Source organism: Erpetoichthys calabaricus, chromosome 2 (genome assembly GCF_900747795.2).
Source record: "Erpetoichthys calabaricus chromosome 2, fErpCal1.3, whole genome shotgun sequence".
Lineage (NCBI taxonomy): Eukaryota > Metazoa > Chordata > Cladistia > Polypteriformes > Polypteridae > Erpetoichthys > Erpetoichthys calabaricus.
In genome coordinates, this window is record NC_041395.2 from 63,872,984 (window position 1) to 63,892,642 (window position 19,659).

Here is a 19,659-nt window from a genome sequence, read left to right on the forward strand (position 1 = left end):
CGTGATGGAAAACTTGGTTACAAACTTTTAATAGAAAATAAATTCACACCAGTAATAAATAAATAGCAGCTTCTCACTGAGCAAACTACCTGACATGCTGTTCAATGTCATCCAAGAAAATGGGGGTTTTACTAAGCTGCTTGTGTTCTCAGCTGCTCTTTCTTGTCAACCACCATCCTTCCCACTTCTCTAAACAAAAATTTAACGCTTAGTGACATCCTACCTGTACATGAAGGGGGCAACCGTGGCAGTGTTGGGATGGTTATATTGCTGCTGAGGATGAGGTAGCTGAACGCTGATAGTGTTACTTCCTGTGGTTTGAGTAGTACTGGGTGCCTGACTGCTGCTGTTGGCTTGATGAGGTGTACTTCCATTAGCCTTTCCTTCTGAAGAGGCAAGGCTAGAGCAAGAACTTGAGTTTCTACTGTCCAGTTGTCCCTTCTGTAGGGAAAGACCAGGGCCAAGCTTTGCGCTACGTGGCCTCTCCACTTCTTTTCCAGAACCTGCTGACTTCCCTGTTGCTGATGTTTTGCTCCCAGGTTTTGGTATGCCACTGTGTGCTGGAGCAGAGGTCTCTTTCTTAGTAATGCCGACCTTTCCACCTTTAGGTATAAAGCTTGCAATCTTGGAGGATTTTTTAGATTCTGATGCAGCCACCCCTGCCAGTTCCTCTTTGGGCTCCTCCTTGGCCTCTACTTTTTCAGTCACTGAGACTCGCTTTGATATCTCTTTTGATTTGTCTTTATCCTTTTGTTTTTCTTTCTCTTTTTCAGCACCTTTCACCGAACTCTTCTTGGCTGTCAGAGCCCTGCTAAAAGTCCTCTGAGCAATTCCCTTCAGGGCAATTTTAGGGCTGCTGGTGGCTGTGGCAGTGGTGGGAGCCGCACGACATCCTGAATCAGTATCTTCAGGCTCCTCTCCAACTGAAGGAGCTTCTACTTTTTCAGCTATGCTGTCCCGTGTTCCACAGCTTTCGGGGTTCACTCCTGAAGTCTTAGAACCCCCTTTGGTGTTAAAGAGCTTTAACTTTTCTAGCATAGATTTCTGTCCATTGGGAGTAGTCTTGGGGACTTCAGGAGGTGGTTTTGGAGATTCCTGACTGGGCTGTTTCACCGAGAGCATGGAAGACGTGGCTGTGTGCTTTGCATTGAGGGATTTACTCCGCCAAGGTTTGTTAGTTGCATTGGGCTGAGGGATTGCTGATGAGGAGCTGCCAGTGGTACTGCTGGTATTCCCGCAATAGGTAATGGGAGCTGAAGGCTGCACACTTTCACTCATTCCTTGCTGCTGGACAGTTGCACTGTCTGCTGGCTCTGAAAAGAGAACAAAAAATGAGTGAAAAGGAGGAGGCTAAAACAGCGATCCATAAAAGGAAAGAGGCTTTCTCGTAGCTGTACAATGAATGGTTTGCTGTTGACATTACCCCTTTGTGTAATTTTTCTGCTTTGACCTTTGATTTAGAGAAAAGAAAATCCATTGGCAACCTGTTCTATTTGTGTAAAGTAAAGAAATGACATTGGGACAGCGTGATTTTGACTGTTAAACATAAAAACATCAGAAGAAAAAGTAGAAGTAGAAAGTAGAAAGAGTAGGCTTAATTTCCAAAGCATTTTCAAAGTAAAGGTCACAAAATAAGCTCTAGTTAGTGCTAGATCAATAAAATACAGGAAATGCAGAAACATGATTAGCAAAAGACACCCACTTGTAATGCTTCCTTATACAAATAAATATGAATACAATTTTCTTGAAATAAGGTAAACATTATTACAAAAGTATTAAACTCATTTTTATACTAAATGCTGTTCAGGGACTGATGAAGGCCCCTTCAAGCAAAAGCTTACTGACCGAAAATGAAAGAGTTAATAGGCCATTTTCTGCTTTATTTATTTACCAACTTAAAGTGTGATTGACACATTCCTAATGAGAAGATAACTTTTAGGTCAGGGTTTTTCCCCTCAAGTTAAATATCAACTCTTTCCAAATGTTACAAGGAACTAAAACTGCTTAACGTGTTTGCTTAAGTGGAGAAAGATTTTAAAAATAATCTAAACAGCTCTCATCCTCTCATTTTCACAGCAATGCCTTTAATATTTTGTATGATGGATAAAGCAATATGTATTGGAGTTTAGAGTCTTTTGGAATAATCACATATAAAAGCAACGTGTGACTTTTAGGTTCAATATTGCAGTGTTAATTTCTTAGGGATCTAATAGAAACTAACTTTAACTGCAAGTCACCACAGAATAGTACCCATTGCTCTTTTCATAATTAAAAATAAACACTAAAAGAGTTTGTATATACATACAGAGACTGCCAAGTTGCTACTCTGGCGCTGTAAATCACAAACAGGCTGTCAGCCTCTAAGGCAACATTTTGTACTTCCCAGTTACCAGAGGCTCAGGCATACTGTCTTCTTGCCATTTGAAAATGGCCAGACTCTAGGTCACTACCAAATCAGGCTCAAGTAAATATTAGCAGAAATTTTTACTTTCCTTGGTTAGAAAAACAAAAACAACACATAACAACATATGTATCTTTCCCAGTTTGCCTACTGGCTTACAAGGCTGTGATCCAGTTAAACTGTCAAGCCATTTGTGACCCACTGGAAAATAAAACCATTTACATAATTCTGACAACACACCTACAGGCTTCCCTACTGAACAAGAATTTTGAAAAGTAATGTCAACTTGAGACTTTCAAATAACACTGCTGTGTGTCATCACACGTAACATGTCCTAAAGACAGTTTAAACATTTAAAAAGTAATACAGATTAACTAGAAATGTAAAGTGAAGTTTTCTTCCAGATTATATCATTCAATCAGCAATTTATGTTCAAAGTACCCACAAGCCATCACCAACGTGTCAGCTCCTATCCATTGCAGTTTTTGATTAACCCAGCTTTTTAATACAAACACTTATACTTAAACACTGAGATCTAGAATGTGTTATTGTACATTTTTGATTAAAAATGTTATTCACCCTGCTGCACAAAGTTGAAAGATGACAAGCTGTTTGTCATCTACACTTCAAAATAGTACACTACGGCTAACGTCTCCAGTAAGCAACAGATATGCACTTTATTAAAAAAAAAATAGAAACAGAATTAAATCAACAATGCCCTCATTTATTTTCTGTCCAAGCACACTAAGAAATGTCAAATTCTTCTCTAATTCCACAGACTAAAAGCAGAACACCTCCTACGTTCAGTAATCCATATGCGTGAGTAGCCTTGAGCTGCTAAAACTCCAACATACTGCTGCACAAGCAAAGATAAAATGTCACTGACAATACCAAGATGAAAGCTAGTTAGCTACTACAAAGACCTGAAGTTTGTTATTTTAAGAAATGAATTAAGTTATTATACTTTTACGTAAGTTCTTCACTTGAAAAATGTGGGAGGGTGTAAGTGAATATATGCCATTTTCTGTTCATATTCTCACTGATGCAAGTTTTGTATTATCCAGCCACTGCCAGCATTCTGATTTAATATTCCATCCATCCATTATCCAACCCACAGGGCACACACACCCACACACCAAGCACACACTAAGGACAATTTAGGATCGCCAATGCACCTAACCTGCATGTCTTTGGACTGTGGGAGGAAACTGGAGCACCCGGAGGAAACCCACGCAGACACGGGGAGAACATGCAAACTCCACGCAGGGAGGACCCGGGAAGCAAACCCGGGTCTCCTAATTGCGAGGCAGCAGCGCTACCACTGCGCCACCATGACAATTAGGTAAATTTGGTATTTTCACTTACTTGATTCTGTTCAACAAAAATACACTGTAATGAATGTGCAGTCAGACTACAAAATGAAACCAAAAATAGTCAAGAGCACTTGTGAACAGGACTGCATTTACAAAGATAACCAAGTGATTGGGAGAAGCAGCAGCTGTACAGATGTGGAGAGCCACAAATCCATGTAAACATTACGGTGTTATGAAATAAGCACTACAAGTCACCCCCTGCCAGGAGCGACAGAAAAGCACAAAAGAAAAGTAGATTGAATGTGAAGAGAAGAAATTACAACGACTAAGAGCAAATTTACTTTAGAGACAAGAATACTGCAAAGAATAAGCACAACTCAAGGGAAACTAGGTGTGACACAGAAAAGTGATACAAACAAGTTGAACCTCATGCTGTTCTGCTGTTCAGGGCATAGAGCTTGACTGAAAGAACAGCACGTATTCGAAGATTTTTTTTTAAATTGGCAAGGATTTTGCATTTGTAACTTGTTAAGGTTTTTCTAATAATTCAGGACTCTTATTAGACAAAATGTCCTTTTGTTTGCTAATAGTATTTGAAATGATGCTGTGGCCATTCTATTAAGCAATTAGGAAATAATCTGAGATCATTTAGGATGCCAGTACTAAAACTAGGTCAATTTGCTAACAACTTCCTACATAAATACTTGCTTTGTGAATGGATGACTGAGTGTAATTATCAATGCGCTGAAGCAATTTAAACTAAAAGGTCTCTGTAGTGAGGCAGAGATATGGGAAAAACAAGCTACTTCCAAATGAAGAAAAACATTAAATGCATGGCAAAAGGCCATATCAGAATTGAGTATTTCTTTAAAGTTTAATGCTGACACACAGTATTCTAAATGTTTTTCCCAAAAAAACTACAAAGAGCAATCAGCTGTCCGGCATTAAGTTCATCAGTATAAAAAGCTTTAAAAATTACTCAATCAAACACAAACTAAAATTTATAGTACAAATTACTCAAATAAGACAGTGTATATTACATATGGTAGATTCATAAAAATAATATTGTTCTTTTTCTTCTTTTCATTAGTTAACTTTAGAATAGGTTTCCCAAGCTGAATGTCAAGCAAATACAGAATTTATTAATGGGCTAGTTTAGAACATTAGCAACAGCAATTAACACCTCTCTTATCTCTTGAAAGCAGCATTGTCACAGATGGAAAACTCTGTAAGTGAAGCAGGAATTGTGACTTTATCTCCTTTTTTAATATACCACTTGTTTTTCAGTTTGCTAGATTACATAGTGGAGTAGTGGTTAGTGCTGAAGCCCCACAGCTCTGGACACCGGGGTTTGATTTCTGGCTTATCCTTATCTGTGCGGAGTTTGTATATTCTTCCCATGTTCATGCACATTTTCTCTACATACTTTAGTTTCCTTTCAGATCCTTTTAATACTAACTGGTGACTCAAAATCACCCCAGTATGACAAAAGTTATGGGTCATCAGGGGTTGGTTTTTGCATTGTGCCCAAAATTGCTGAGACGGGTATTTGTTTCCTGGTACCCTGTACTGGAAAAAGTGGGTTTAGGACACGGAAGAGTTAGGCAGATTTTTTTGGTCATTATTTTGCTGATAGAAAGATCTTATATATTAAATAATGTTTTGCACTTGGCTGGAACAAGTAACAAAATCTCCACAGGCTGAAAAAGTAACTTTCAAATAACCAAACCAGTTAGTGCATTGGGGCAACGATGCGAAACAAATTGTGGCCCCCATGATTCTGCTTGCATCTGGATCTTAGAAAAAAGTAAACACCAGCAGAAATGACTTACATGATTAGTTTAATCAATGAGAGGGGCAAGCAATGCTATAAATGCCCCAGAGTGAATACCAATTTACCCCATTTTGATTATGTAGCCCTAATATATGAATGAATAGCCAAGACTATAGACAAGTTTACATATTTAGCAAAGATTTACCTTTTTAAATTCCCTTTACAAATTAACTGCATTTCAGATTTACATACATTTCCTCCTGATAGATACCTATTTAATGGTGAGTCCATTTGAGGGCAGCATGGTGGTACAATGGTTAGTTCTACTTCCTGGGAGGAATTCCATGCCTAATAATGGTTTGTGTGGAGTTTGCATATTCTGAAAACATCAATGCAGATTTACTCCAGTCATCCTTCCACATCCCTGAAGACAAGCAGGTTTAGTTAACTGGTATGTGTAATCTGGCCTGTTGTGAGTGAGTGGGCCCTGCAATGAACTGTTAAGACATCCAGGGTAGCTTCCTGTCTTATGCCCAGATCTGCCAGGACAGGCTTTGGTTCTCTGTGATCGTATATTGAATTAAGCAGGTGTGAATATATTATGTTATTTCATTCAGTAATTAAAAAAATGCTTTACTAATACAATGCATTTTAATGAACCAGGTGATATTTTGTTAATGAATCAGAGTAGTCTTAACAATCATCATCAGGTGAAGGCACATCCGTCATTTTATAAATTGTAATCTTAAAGATGAACCACATGGTACACTACATTTTAGAGCTCAGAACATGACTGAAAGAATTATTGTGGCACAATAATTTGTGCTGCTGCCTCGCATCTCCAGAGACCTGTCACTGTTGGTGTAGAGCTCGAAGAAAATATTGTTTCTGTGTAGGTTTTACTTGAGTTTTCTTCCCACATCTCAGGACATGCAGGTTATGTTAAATGGCAAATCTAATCTGGGCCATTGTGAGTGACAGGGGGTGTACTTGTGAATGTGCCCAGCAATACAGAGGCTCTCTGTGCAGGGCTGGCATTCTGACTTAATAATAATAATAATAATAATAGTAATAATAATAGTAATAGTACATGTTATTTGCATAGTGTCTTTCCCATGCTCAAAGCACCGCAGGGTAGATTGTATGAACAAACTGACAGTTTCAAAAGATAGCATCCTTTTCATTCACTGAATCTACCTGAATTAATATAGAACCTTAAGGAACCTGGGGCCTTGCTTGACAGCACATGGCAGAAGCAGGAATCATCCCTGCATGGTGCAACAGTTCATTACAGGGTACACTCAATCATGGACTCCTCCACACTACCGAAGCAAAACGCCACACAATGCCTGTAAGTTATTAACTAAATATGTTTAGATATAGTAATTCACATATCAAAAAGAAATGTTTACAATTTTGTAATGTTCAGAATAGGCAATATTTAGGGAAAAAAGTAAAATACAAAACTTCAAATACTGTTTTGATTAATTTATAAATACGGTAATGTGAAACACACAATTCCCACTAGCCTCTTTTGCACACTATTACATTATAAACAAGCTAAGACAAATCTCAAACAAACCCCTCCATTAAATTTAAATGCTATCCAAAAGAATAAAGCCTGCTTTTTGGAGGTTTCTGCTTTGTTTAACCCCCAAAATCCCAAAGGATGTGACCCATTTGATGGGGAAAACTCTTTTCTTTGGAAAAGACATTAGGGCAATTCAATTTTCTCTCAAAGAGAGCAGGAGACCAGTCCAAATAGTAGGATATCCGGCTGTAAAAACCACAGCCCTCAGTTCGAATAATCCCCCCCAACCTCAAATTAAATGACAGACATGCTGCTGAAAACATTTAAGCAATAATGGGATTTAAAAAGATTATGTTTCAATAGAAACACATGAATAATCCTGTAATATAATATTGTTAAGAGATGATAATAATAATACTCCCATTTAGTGATGGCCACCAGTACCAGATTATGTTCTTGTAGGCATAATATTAAATTTTAAAATCCTCGAAAAATGTTTATTAAAAACCACAGATTTTAATTCGATAAAATAAAAATGACTTGTATTGTTGTATTTATAGCCACTAAATAATTAAATATTATAGAAGTTAACTTTTTCTGCAAATTATAAAAATATCACAAATGTAACTTTAAACAATTAAAATGTTGCCAGAAAAACTGTACCCTACCTCTCTCTTTCTTTATCACTTCCATTTCCCCAATTAATCTGCTTGCAGTATGAACAGTGTAAGTTCAAAGAACCTTCACTATTTGAAAAGTACGTCAGCTGCACTTTTATAGTCTGAGCCATCACTTCATCACTTGCCAGCCACCTCGTCCAAAGCTGCATAATTGGCACATCCCTGACATTGTCCAGTTCTAAGCAGAGAGGACAGTACTCTCTTGTTCTGCACCACTGTGTTACTACACATGAGTACACATTAATAAGGCAAATGGAGTTGATGTTGCCCTCAACACACAAAACTGTTTCAAAATTAAGGCCACGGAACCACCATATTCCCTTGAACACTTCAAGCTATTTAATCAAAAATGTTAAAATGAAATGTTAAAATATGATTTTTTTTTCAAAGACATTTAAAATGCTTTTCCATTTCAGTAAATGCCTTAAATCCTAAAGCAAACTGTTATTTCTTTAGGTCCTTCCATACATCTATTTTTAAACCCATTAAATCTAGTTTGGGGTCATGTGGGCTTGAACTAGTCCTGGCAATTTCAGGCATGACATTCATCAATCCATCCATCCATGAACCCATCAACTTTCTTAACCCACTTATCCAGGGCAGTGGGATGGAGCCACTGTTTTCCCATTGTGCCTAATGTTGCCAGTACAGGCTCCAGCTCTCCTTAAGCCTATAATGGTAAGAACTAATTTATAAACATGGCTTTGGGTCTTTTTGCTGGCACTTTCAAACTATTAATTAATTTCAGTGTATTCAAGAATGGATAACTTAGATAAAGTATGTTGAAATTTAATGAAACATGTTCTCGTCAACGTGGATTTTTTATTGTCGACGTGTCATAAACAGAACCTTCACTAGAGGCTCCAGTCACAAAGAACCACATTGGTTTTTGTAACTGCAATGCACTACATGAACATCTGGGGGCAGTATCGTTTGTTATTGTTTGTCAAGACTGCACACAGTATACCAACGCAAGCATCCTGGTGCTGTGATGCCGCCGCCGTCTCTCGAGAGGTAAGTTTTAGCGAGTAAAGTTAGTGTCACGTGTTAACGCTGATGTTTGTACTATAATGTGTATATCAAGGTTTCGACAAAGATAGTTAAACCTTAAACCGACACATACTTGGGGTTTAATGCACCCCTGAATGCCAAATACTTTTTAGCTGCACTTTTTAAGTAAATGTCACAATTCACAAAGAAAATGTAAAATTTTAACGGAACACATATATTTTTTTCATGCAAAGAGCATTAAAATTACTGCAACACTGATCATTTTACACACTGCAAATGAACTGTAAAAACTATAAAAAAAAAAACTACTGCAACAATCTATTATTATATGTTCAAGGTGCAACTGATGCCATTGAAAATTCAGTAAATCACCGAGCCAACTGCGCTTGAACTGTTTGCATGCGAACACACAGAGGTAAACGCTGATGATTGCAGGCTCGTCTAGTGCAGCGGCTGAATCCCAGAGACAGTAGTGTTGCTGCAGTTCTGCCGGGGCCGGCAGTGGTCATGAGTTGGCTGCTCAATGAATATACGGCACTGACTGATCAGCTCTGGCGTGCTGGCAAATTGCTCTGTGAAGCAAATATAGCCGGTTGCGGGTTCAATGAATGTAAGCCGCCAAATATACTTGGCTCCGGCACGCTGGCAAATTGCACTAGAAACAACTTTAGCTGGTTGCGGAGTTCAATTAATGTACATCGCTGAATGTATGTCGCCGCATACACTCGGCTTCGGCGTGCTTCCAAATTGCACTGGAAGCTGACTCTAGCTGGTTGCGGCATTCAACAAATGTACTTTTCTGAATATACTCGGCTCCGGCGTGCTGGCAGTAATTAGCTTGTTACATATTTTAGTCCGTTATTTTTTTATTTTGGCATAATATAGTACAGGGCGGCACGGTGGCGCAGTGGTAGCGCTGCTGCCTCACAGTTAGGTGACGTGGGTTTGCTTCCCGGGTCCTCCCTGCGTGGAGTTTGCATGTTCTCCCCGTGTCTGCGTGAGTTTCCTCCAGGCGCTCCGGTTTCCTCCTACATTCCAAAGACATGCAGGTTAGGTGGATTGGCGATTCTAAATTGTCCCTAGTGTGTGCTGGGTGTGTTTGTGTGTGTCCCGCGATGAGTTGGCACCCTGCCCGGGATTGGTTCCTGCCTTGTGCCCTGTGTTGGCTGGGATTGGCTCCAGCAGACCCCCGTGACCCTGTGTTCGGAATCAGCGGGTTGGAAAATGGATGGATAATATAGTACATGATTTGATAAACTACAACACTTTTCCTTCAGAGTGTGATGATTAAAACATCTTTCTCTGTCTGAAAAATCATTCTTGTGTATTCCTGCTACCTCTACTCCCTCTGAGCATCTCTTCTCAGCAGCTGGGAACATTGTCTCAAAGAAGAGCGCCAGCCTCACACCAGAGCATGTCGAAATGCTCACTTTCCTGCACTGCAATCAGGAATATATGAACTGAATCTTTTATAAGCTGTACATTATTGTTTTATTTTATTTGAATTGAAGCTTTATTTAAACTTTTGGACTTTAAAACACACCAGTGGCCATTTTTGGTTAAGTTAAATGCACTTTTGTTGTTTAAAGACTATGTGCACTTTAGTTTGTATTGTTTAATGTATTTCTTTTTTAATTGTGATGGACACACTAATATAAAACATCTGATTATTTTCAAATTCATATGTTTCACTGGTTGTTATTTTAATATGATTATTATTAATTTTAATCGTGTTAATGCAGAGACATCAGGGTGACTTTCACAGGTGGACAGACATGAAATAATCGTGACTAATCGAAAAAAAAATTGAACGATTAGTCGACTACCAAAATAATCATTAGTTGCAGCCCTAGTTGCAAGAGGAAATTTCTATAGTCCAAACATTGCTACCAGATAAATTAAGCATCCTTGCGCATTGGACACCATATTTTGATGGCAAGTATATTTATAAGGATAATGAACTGCTGTGGTAACTACTGCTATCTACCTCTTTAAGTGAACCTTTTCAAGTCAAGTCATGTTTACTGTCATGTGAACACATTTCCACCATATCATCTTATGGAGCTCCTGCCACAAGTCTCCACTCCTCTCTTTCTCATCCTTGCATGTCAACAGTCCAAACTGAAGTCTATAAAAGCTCACATTAGCTCTGAGGGAATAGCTCCTGCCCGCATCCACACCTCTTTGAGATGACCAATGCAAGGGTGGAGACTACTCTGTAACCACACACCAAGACTGAAGGGCTTTCGTGACGGAGAGTATCTCAGGTGAATACTCTGCTTTTCATCCCACTGAACAGCACATATAAATAATATATATATATATTGTCACACACGTGCGATTAGGAGGCAGCTAAAGGGCTTAAGTAACGGTAATACTATGCCAGACCAGGGGGTGCGGTCTCTCTCAGTCTCTTACAGACCATTCTTGGGAAATCCCATCGGGCTCTGGTGACACAGATGACATCACTTCCGGTTCCGGGACCACTGATGATGTCACTTCCAGTCCCCGAAGACATCACATCCGGTTCTGGCTTGGATGACCTCATTTCCTCTCCCAACCTTTAAAAACCGCCATCTTACCTCCATTTGATCAGTTCTGTTTTGGACTCTGTCTTGTAAAGAATTCAATCTTATCCTAAACCTTTTGCAGCCAGGAATCTTATTATACAGGTGGCTGCCCCAAACCTTTGTGACTGTCTGGAATTAATTTTGTTACAATATCTACATCATTTTACCATTGTTAATATAAATTTATCTCTCTATTATAATAAAAAAATTTGGGGACGAGACAAGACTTTTTAGCCTGGGTTGAGACGTGACTTTTTCAGAGAAATACTTTCATGTCCCGTGAGACGAGAGTTTGTGCCAAGAGATTTAACTACACCCGGGGCCAGAAATAAAAGACAAAGAGTAGATGACAAAGTAGAACGCGATAAAGAATTCAAAAACGTTGGCACAATACACATGCAGCGCAAGTTAGAGATAATGAAAGTACTAAAATTCAAAAGTCTCAAAAAATGATAGTAAAGATCGCATTTGTGCAAACAAACGGAATATATTGTTTGGATTTAAACTTTAAAGGCAACTTTAAAGTTGGAGACTTGTAGATCGTCTAATTCATGTTGCCATCAGGGAAAAGTAGTATTTCTTCCCAATGAAGAGGCGTTTCCGCAAGAATTAAAAGATGTGTTGTTTGGTGAAAGTAAAATCCACATACGCGAGCAGCACAGACGTGAAGTGGCTGGTGCCTAGTGCAGGCCGGGGGAGTTGGTGAGCGAAGCGAGCAGGGGGCAAAGCCCCCTAGTAGCATACTGTATAGTTAAATACACAGTACAGATTTTAACTTAAACCTCCAGACTGTTACCAAGCCTAAAACTGAGCAGAGCAAGGCTCTAAGATAAAAAAGGACAGATGGGGTGGGATGAAGGTTATCAGTTTTATAAAACCTTGGTTTAAAAACCTGTCAGTAAACATACAAAGTAGAATCAAGATATATGTTAATAGCAATACAATGCTCAACAGCTTATCCAGATAATTGATTCAGTATATACTGTGGAAAATTTTAGTGGCTTTTCTTGTGTAATTTCTGTTTTACATTGAATCATTCAAAATTATATAAATTACATGTTTTACAAATGCCTCTTTTAGTGCAGAAATTTGAACAAACATTTAAATCAAATTTTAGAAACAAAATAAAATTCCAATGTGCCTCAGAAATTTCAAATAATATCAACTTCTGAATGGAGAAAAAAGTAATCCAAATCAAACCACAGCACCTCTTTTGTTTTTTTTTTTGGTAAAGATATGTATATAACTAACCTCTGTGTGGGCCCATCTTCTAATAAATCCCATATGAGCAAAAGAAATAATACACACAAAACGGAATGAAAATCAAACTGACCTCACAGCTGGCCTCTCATAAACAGAAAAGTCAAATTCTTTGCTTTAAAAGCAGAGTAAATAGTGCAATTCCTGCTCATTGGTCCTCTATTTCATGGCTCTCCCCACTGCTTGCACAGCTCAAATTGAAATTAGGTTCACGGGAAGAATCAATCAATGTGACAATATGAAACTTTGTGACGAAGGGGCTCATCGACTTTCCACCATCAGTTGCATCACACTTTAATGCAAGGTTCACTAACTCTGTATGGGCTGGATGCAACCAAATGAAAGACAGGCATGACACTACTACAGCTCTTTTCAACAATTATTGAATCTCTATGCAACCCTTACGTATATTTTTACACACACATATTATAGTATACACAGTACAAACATATATGTGTATATATATATATATATATATATATATATATATATATATATATATATATATATATATATATATATATATATATATATATATTGTAAACACATATTATACTTATATACTGTGTAAAGATATAAGCACACTAAACAAATCAATCTATGTAAATGTTTAAATAAATAAAACAGACAGTAGAAGAAAGGCATCAAGAATAGAAAAACACATAATTCTAATTCAGAAAAATTACTTATGTATTATTATTACTTAGATGATATCTTTTATCCAAGATCCATCCATCCATTATCCAACCTGCTATATCCTAACTACAGGGTCACGGGGGTCGCTGGAGCCAATCCCAGCCCACCGCAGGGAACACACACACCCACACACCAAGCACACACTAGGGACAATTTAGGATTGTGGGAGGAAACTGGAGTACCTGGAGGAAACCCACACAGACATGGGGAGAACATACAAACTCCCAGGTCTCCTAACTGCGAGGCAGCAGCGCTATCACTGCGCCACCGTGCTGCCCCTTTCATCCAAGATAAATTACAATATTTGAGAAATACAATTTGTTATATTTCTTTTGTTTTTTCACTTGGAGTATAGGCAGGTGAAGTGAGTTGCTCATGGTTACATAGGGCCAGTGGAATCTAAACCCACAATCTTAGGGTTTGAAGTCCAAATCATTAACACTGTGTCACACTGCTTATAAGTAGGGGTTGAGGCCTTTTGGCAAAAGAATTAAGTTAGAAATAAAAAGGATTAAAGTTTATAATACAGTACACCATATAATAGTGCTCAATAAAGCTAATCAATTTTCTGAATAACAGAAAAATAATAGCCACTTATCTTACGTGTATGAACTTAAATACTGTATAGTGAGGAGAATTCACATGAAATATGAGCTGATGACTTTTACTACAGCCATACTCAAAATTAATTTGTACTGACTATCTGTATATTTTCCTAACCTGCTTATCCAATGCACGGTCACAGGGATCCAGTGCCTATCCCAGCAACACTGAGCCCAAGACCAAAACAAACTCTTAATGGGACACCACCCCACTGCAGGCCACACTCTTATAATCATGCATTGGGCCAATTTAAATCTGCCTCTTAATTTGCCATCTATCCAGAAAAAAACAAGAATACTTAATGGAAAACCCCTGCATACACCGTGAGAATGTACAAAATCCAAATTGGTATTGCTTGTGTTTGGATTCAAGTTCAGTACCCAGGAGCTGTGAGGTGCCTGCACTAACCTCTGTGCCGCTATATAAAAAAGAATATCTAATGAACAGAGACTGATCAATACAAAATGGAGATTTAAAGATGTCAATATATGCTTTTGTTGCTGTCATTAGGGACAAGATTTTTATTATAAAAACACTCCATTAAAGTCAAAGTCTTTCTTTACTTTTGCCCCCCAATTCAATGGCATAACTGATTCACCTAAAATGAAGATGCCTTTACCAGTGTTGCATATTCCAGAGCAATGGGTCTTTGAGTTAATATTCAACATGCAAAATATAGCATATCGCCCACTCATCCAGCCAATTTCTTGACGTCGCATATGAAATGTTCCTTTCTTTTTGGAATGTACCATCTGATATTTACACATCATCTTTCAAAATTGAAAGACTGTTATCTTATATGAACAACTTCAGTAAGCCAGCATACTTAATTACCTCTTTCCTTCATACCTGAACATATCAACTCTTATTTGAATTTCCCTTTCAGTTTTAACATAGATTTCTATATTAAAGATGTATTTTTCTGATCTGAACACATCCACATTAATTTTTTGTTTAGTTCAATTTCATATTACATTTTACACTTTATGGACATAGTTTTGTTTCCTGCTATATCTGAAGTTTAAAACCAGAAATACATATATTTAAATTAATTAAACAAATCCTCATTTCACATATATGCCTACCTAATCCCTATTTTAAAGAGGGTTTTCATTTACTAACTAGAAACAATCCAAAGGCTTTTAACTGTTAAAATGAAGCTTTGAGGCCACAGCTCAGCATGCTCTAAGCACTACGTGTAGCTCAATTACTTTTGCTAGCCACAGCAACACAAATCTCCATGCCACACACGTGTTAACATAACCCTGAGCAGTTTCCAGAAATAGAGAGGAAAACTTCAAATTATAGCAGAATAAGGTTTCATTTTGGAACTTTTGTTGTGTCTGATAAAATTGTGCAGAGAAATGCCTGCACAAAATGCATCGTTACTCAGCCCTTGAAGCAATGAAATCAAGATATTCATGGCTGACTTCAGCACTGCTTTGCAATAACTGGAATTCACACATACTGTACAATAAGATTTTAGGTGTAGCATCGAATCACAAGGGGAAATCAGACACATAACTAATTGGTTGTGTGAATATAAATATTACAGTACTAGTCATTTAGTCCGTTACAATAACGGGCGCTAGAACAGTAGTGCATAAACATTAGTAGGAACAGTCTATATTAAATGGCAAGGGACTTTGACCTCATTCTTTTTGTTGGTCGTATTTTTCTTTCTTTCAGCCTTTCTTTTGTTGATGTTTACTTGCTGAGCTGACCGTTCTTCGTGGGCTGCCGCCGTGTATTGTGTGTCTTTAATTTTCTGTGACAGTAATACTGTCTTGTATGGCTCTATTCAATAAGGGCGCGCACAAAAAGGCGAGCTTCAAAAGGGCGACCTCAATTGAGCGCGGTGAATAAAGGCGTTCATAGATAATTTAGTTCAAATGGCTCTGGAATATGTGAAGAGCAACAAAGGTGCAGATCTTTATTTACGCGCGCCGTTATTCGCTGCGCCCAACTGAGGTCGCCCTTTTGAGGCTTGCCTTTTTGAAGGATACCGTCTTTTACGTCCGCTGGCTTGTACGTCCGTAATATACCTTTAATTTTCTCTGTCGGTAATACAGGCGTGCGCGTCGGTAATATGCCTTTAATCTCCTCTGACAGTAATACTGGCTTGTATGTGGCTGTAATATGCGTCACTGTATTGTGTACCTTTAATTTCCTCTCGCAGTAATACTGGTTTGTATTTCCGTAAAACGCCTCTAACTTTCTCTGACAGTAATATCGAGCATCGCACCATGCCCCGCGCATGCGCACTTCACCAGAAGACACCCACACATGGACACCTGGACGCACACAGGGATTTTATATATATAGATATGAATCATGATTTCAAGGCCAAATGTAGCTTGATTATATTTACATTGTATTCAGCTGACATTGAACATCTTCCAAATGTTACTTTCACAAGTGCCTTAAAATTATGAAACTTTGTTTAGGTCAGCATACAACATATGAAGTTTAAATATGTTTATAGAATGGCTTTTTTTTCTGTAGACATCAGTAGCTGTTTCTTTTATAGAAAGGGTAATGGATAGAAGCATGAAATACACAATAAATCCTTTACAAGACAAGGCTTCTCATAATGTGCTTCACTTACATCTTAAGCTTACTGCATCACTTCCACATGATTTAAAATGATATTCAAAGTAAATTGTTTGTTGTGGAAAATTTCAAACCCAAAAGAATACAATTATTTATAATAGTGGAATAAGTTACTTGACTGTAGTGTGTCCTGCTATTAGGGTGCTTATTTTTTTCTTAATTAAGACAACAAATGTACTGCAGTAAGATACAGGAATTCTTCCAATACCCAATTATTTGTTCTTAGCCAATTTTCCAGTTCAATGACCAAGAAAAGAGGAGTTTCTCTCTTTAATCATTCACTATTGGTTCAGGCAGGAATCATGCATTCTGCTGGCATTTTGATGTGTATAGACATTTTAAAAACCTGTTAAACAGGTTCAGGAAGTAAATCCCTTCCTGTTGATACTAAAATGTTTAAATACTCCAATAACTCGGCACTGCTTTTAAATTGTTTATTTATTTAAAAACATGATCACATAAAATTACTGAAAATCAAAATCTGAAACATTTTTCCATTACAAGGCTGCATGCTCCAATGCTTACTTAATTGGGACAGTTTAGAGTTAGGACATCTTTGTGGTGTGAGAAGAAGCTGCAGCCCTATGACAAAATCCAGGCAGACAAAAAGAAAAACTTGTCAGCTCCAAAAAGACAGAGACGGGACAAGGCACTGAGCTCAGATGCATAGAGAGGAGAAGCCACAGTGCTGACTATCACATCATTGTTATACTCCCTTTACAGAATTCACATTTAAAAATGTTTTAAATATATTTAGGCAACACATTTCCAATATTCCAAATAAAGCTGATAGTGCTTTAATGTCTTTTAATATGAACACAGTTCAACTGCTGGCTAGGTGTTCCTCATGGTGGAGGCTGTATGCTCTCCTTGCATTTCTATGACTTCCTCCTAAGTCAAACAGCTGCAGAACCAAACCAGCACAAAATATATCAAGCAGCTCAAGAAGAAGTTGGAATTATCAAGATGAAAAACAGCAGTACACGGACCTATATAGCTATACCTATATTGCTAATCACTTGCTAAATCTAACAGGGGAAATTTGGACTTTTAAAGGTATCAAAAATGATAATTGTTCTCTCTCTCTCTCTCGCTTTATGTATTGTATACATATGAAGAATCCACATGCTTTAGAGTTGTGCTTGTTGTTAGCAGCGGTAGGGAAACACAAAAAAAAAAAAAAACTATACTTTTCAGTTCAAGAGTAAGATGAGTACCTGCTATTGAAACTGTGGGAGGCAACTCTTAATGAATTCAAGCCTCCTGTCTGTCACTGCCAAACTTTACTATCCTAATATTTAATTCTGCTAATCTTAACTCAGGAAGGTACGGTGGTGCAGTAGCTAGCACACTGCTGCCCAACAACCTAGGTCACATTTCTGGCCACAATAATAGGTCCTGCATAGTTGGTAGACATTTCCTTGGCTGTCGGAGACACTTAAGAATATTGTGCCATTATAGTCCACACAAATCTTGTACAATTTCCAACTTCCCATATGACTTCAATGCATTTTCCTGAGATTGGCGAAGTTCGCAACCATTTCTGTGATTTCATCAAACTAGAGGCAAAGCTAATTCAGTGGTGTTTGCTCATCATTAATCTTCATTTGTTTATTTGTGCTATGCTTTAATTACAGAGTACATTGAAATTGGACCAGTCAAGCCTCTTTTTCTTATTTGGAAATTGTAGCAATGGCATCCTTACTGCCACTCAACCTGTCAAGCCTGCAGCTCGGAGTCTTCTCTTCACAGTCATTTACTTACTTCAATGCAGATAGACAGACAGACAGACAGACAGACCGACCGACCTACCAACTATTAGAACATTGTGTTTTTCATAAGCAAGCAACACCAGGAAATTACTTCTAAAGAAAAGTGCAACCTAAATGTTATTCTTTGAAAAAGTGCATTTATCCATTCTCTCCTTGTTATTTTTTTAAGCCATGGAAACCATTCACTAAGAACAGCATAGGTAACATGCTTATAACACAAGCTCACTGAGCTCTAGTTGTTTTTAATCATTGTTTTACTTGAAGATGACAAGATCCACAAGCTCATGCAGCTATTTTATATTATTATATATACCTTACATTATATAAAGTATCTTAACAACTCGGGGCGGCACGGTTACGCAGTGGTAGCGCTGTTGCCTCGCAGTTAGGAGACCCGGGTTCGCTTCCCGGGTCCACCCTGCGTGGAGTTTGCATGTTCTCCCCGTGTCTGCGTGGGTTTCCTCCGGGCGCTCCGGTTTCCTCCCACAGTCCAAAGACATGCAGGTTAGGTGGATTGGTGATTCTAAATTGGCCCTAGTGTGTGCTTGGTGTGTGGGTGTGCTTGTGTGTGTCCTGCGGTGGGTTGGCACCCTGCCCAGAATTGTTTCCTGCCTTGTGCCCTGTGTTGGCTGGGATTGGCTCCAGCAGACCCCCGTGACCCTGTGTTCGGATTCAGCGGGTTGGAAAATGGATGGATGGATCTTAACAACTCAGTCATTAAAAGTGGACTAGTATGACGCTAAACATAAACACTCCTACTTTCCATTGTAGATAGTATATGACTTCCTGAATGTATTTAATGCATGTTTTATTGCATGAAGGCATATAACTATTTCATTAATTAAATGGCAAACTTTGGACGATATCCTTAAGACTTGCTGTGTGGTCTATTAAATGTAGGTGAAAAAAAGTCAATAGTGAAGGCTCAGCCAGCAGCTTACTGCCAATCCTTCTGCATTCCATCATGAACTGTGACTACTGGCTGAATTGTGTATCCAGTCAGGTGCCAATTTAAACCTTGATTTAGCCTTTATTATTACATACTAAAAATTAGAAAATGATTTATTATGTCATAGTAACAATATTTGAACTAGCAGGTCCAGAAAATGGAAAATAAAAAAAGATAATAAGTTTTCCAATAATGACTAATAAATTCATGTGGCTGGCATCCTAATAGAAAAAAACAATGTCAGTGCAGTTTTTGAAAGAGATACCAAGACTAATAGTTCAATACAGACAATACCATTAAAATTCTGTAACACTACTAATTTAGTGCTTTACTATAACAGTAATTATGAATATTACAGAGTTAAATCAATATGTATTGTCTTGTTGAACTTGAAAATGTTTATGTTGAAGTACAAATGATTAAATGACCGTTCAAACAACTCAAGCTGTGTTTGTCTAGCAAAAGGTCTGAAAGCATTCAACCTTT

General features: G+C 38.0%; 1 protein-coding gene across 6 annotated transcripts in view; it reads right to left on the reverse strand.

Moving 5' to 3' along the window:
• nav2a (neuron navigator 2a) overlaps nucleotides 1-19,659 on the reverse strand; it is a 327,423-nt gene that overhangs the window by 189,576 nt on the left and 118,188 nt on the right. For all 6 annotated transcript variants that reach the window (XM_051923293.1, XM_051923294.1, XM_051923292.1 and 3 more), the window contains one exon: nucleotides 224-1,313. In XM_051923293.1, coding sequence (XP_051779253.1) covers nucleotides 224-1,313 — 1,090 coding nt within the window. The remainder of the gene's footprint in view (nucleotides 1-223; nucleotides 1,314-19,659) is intronic.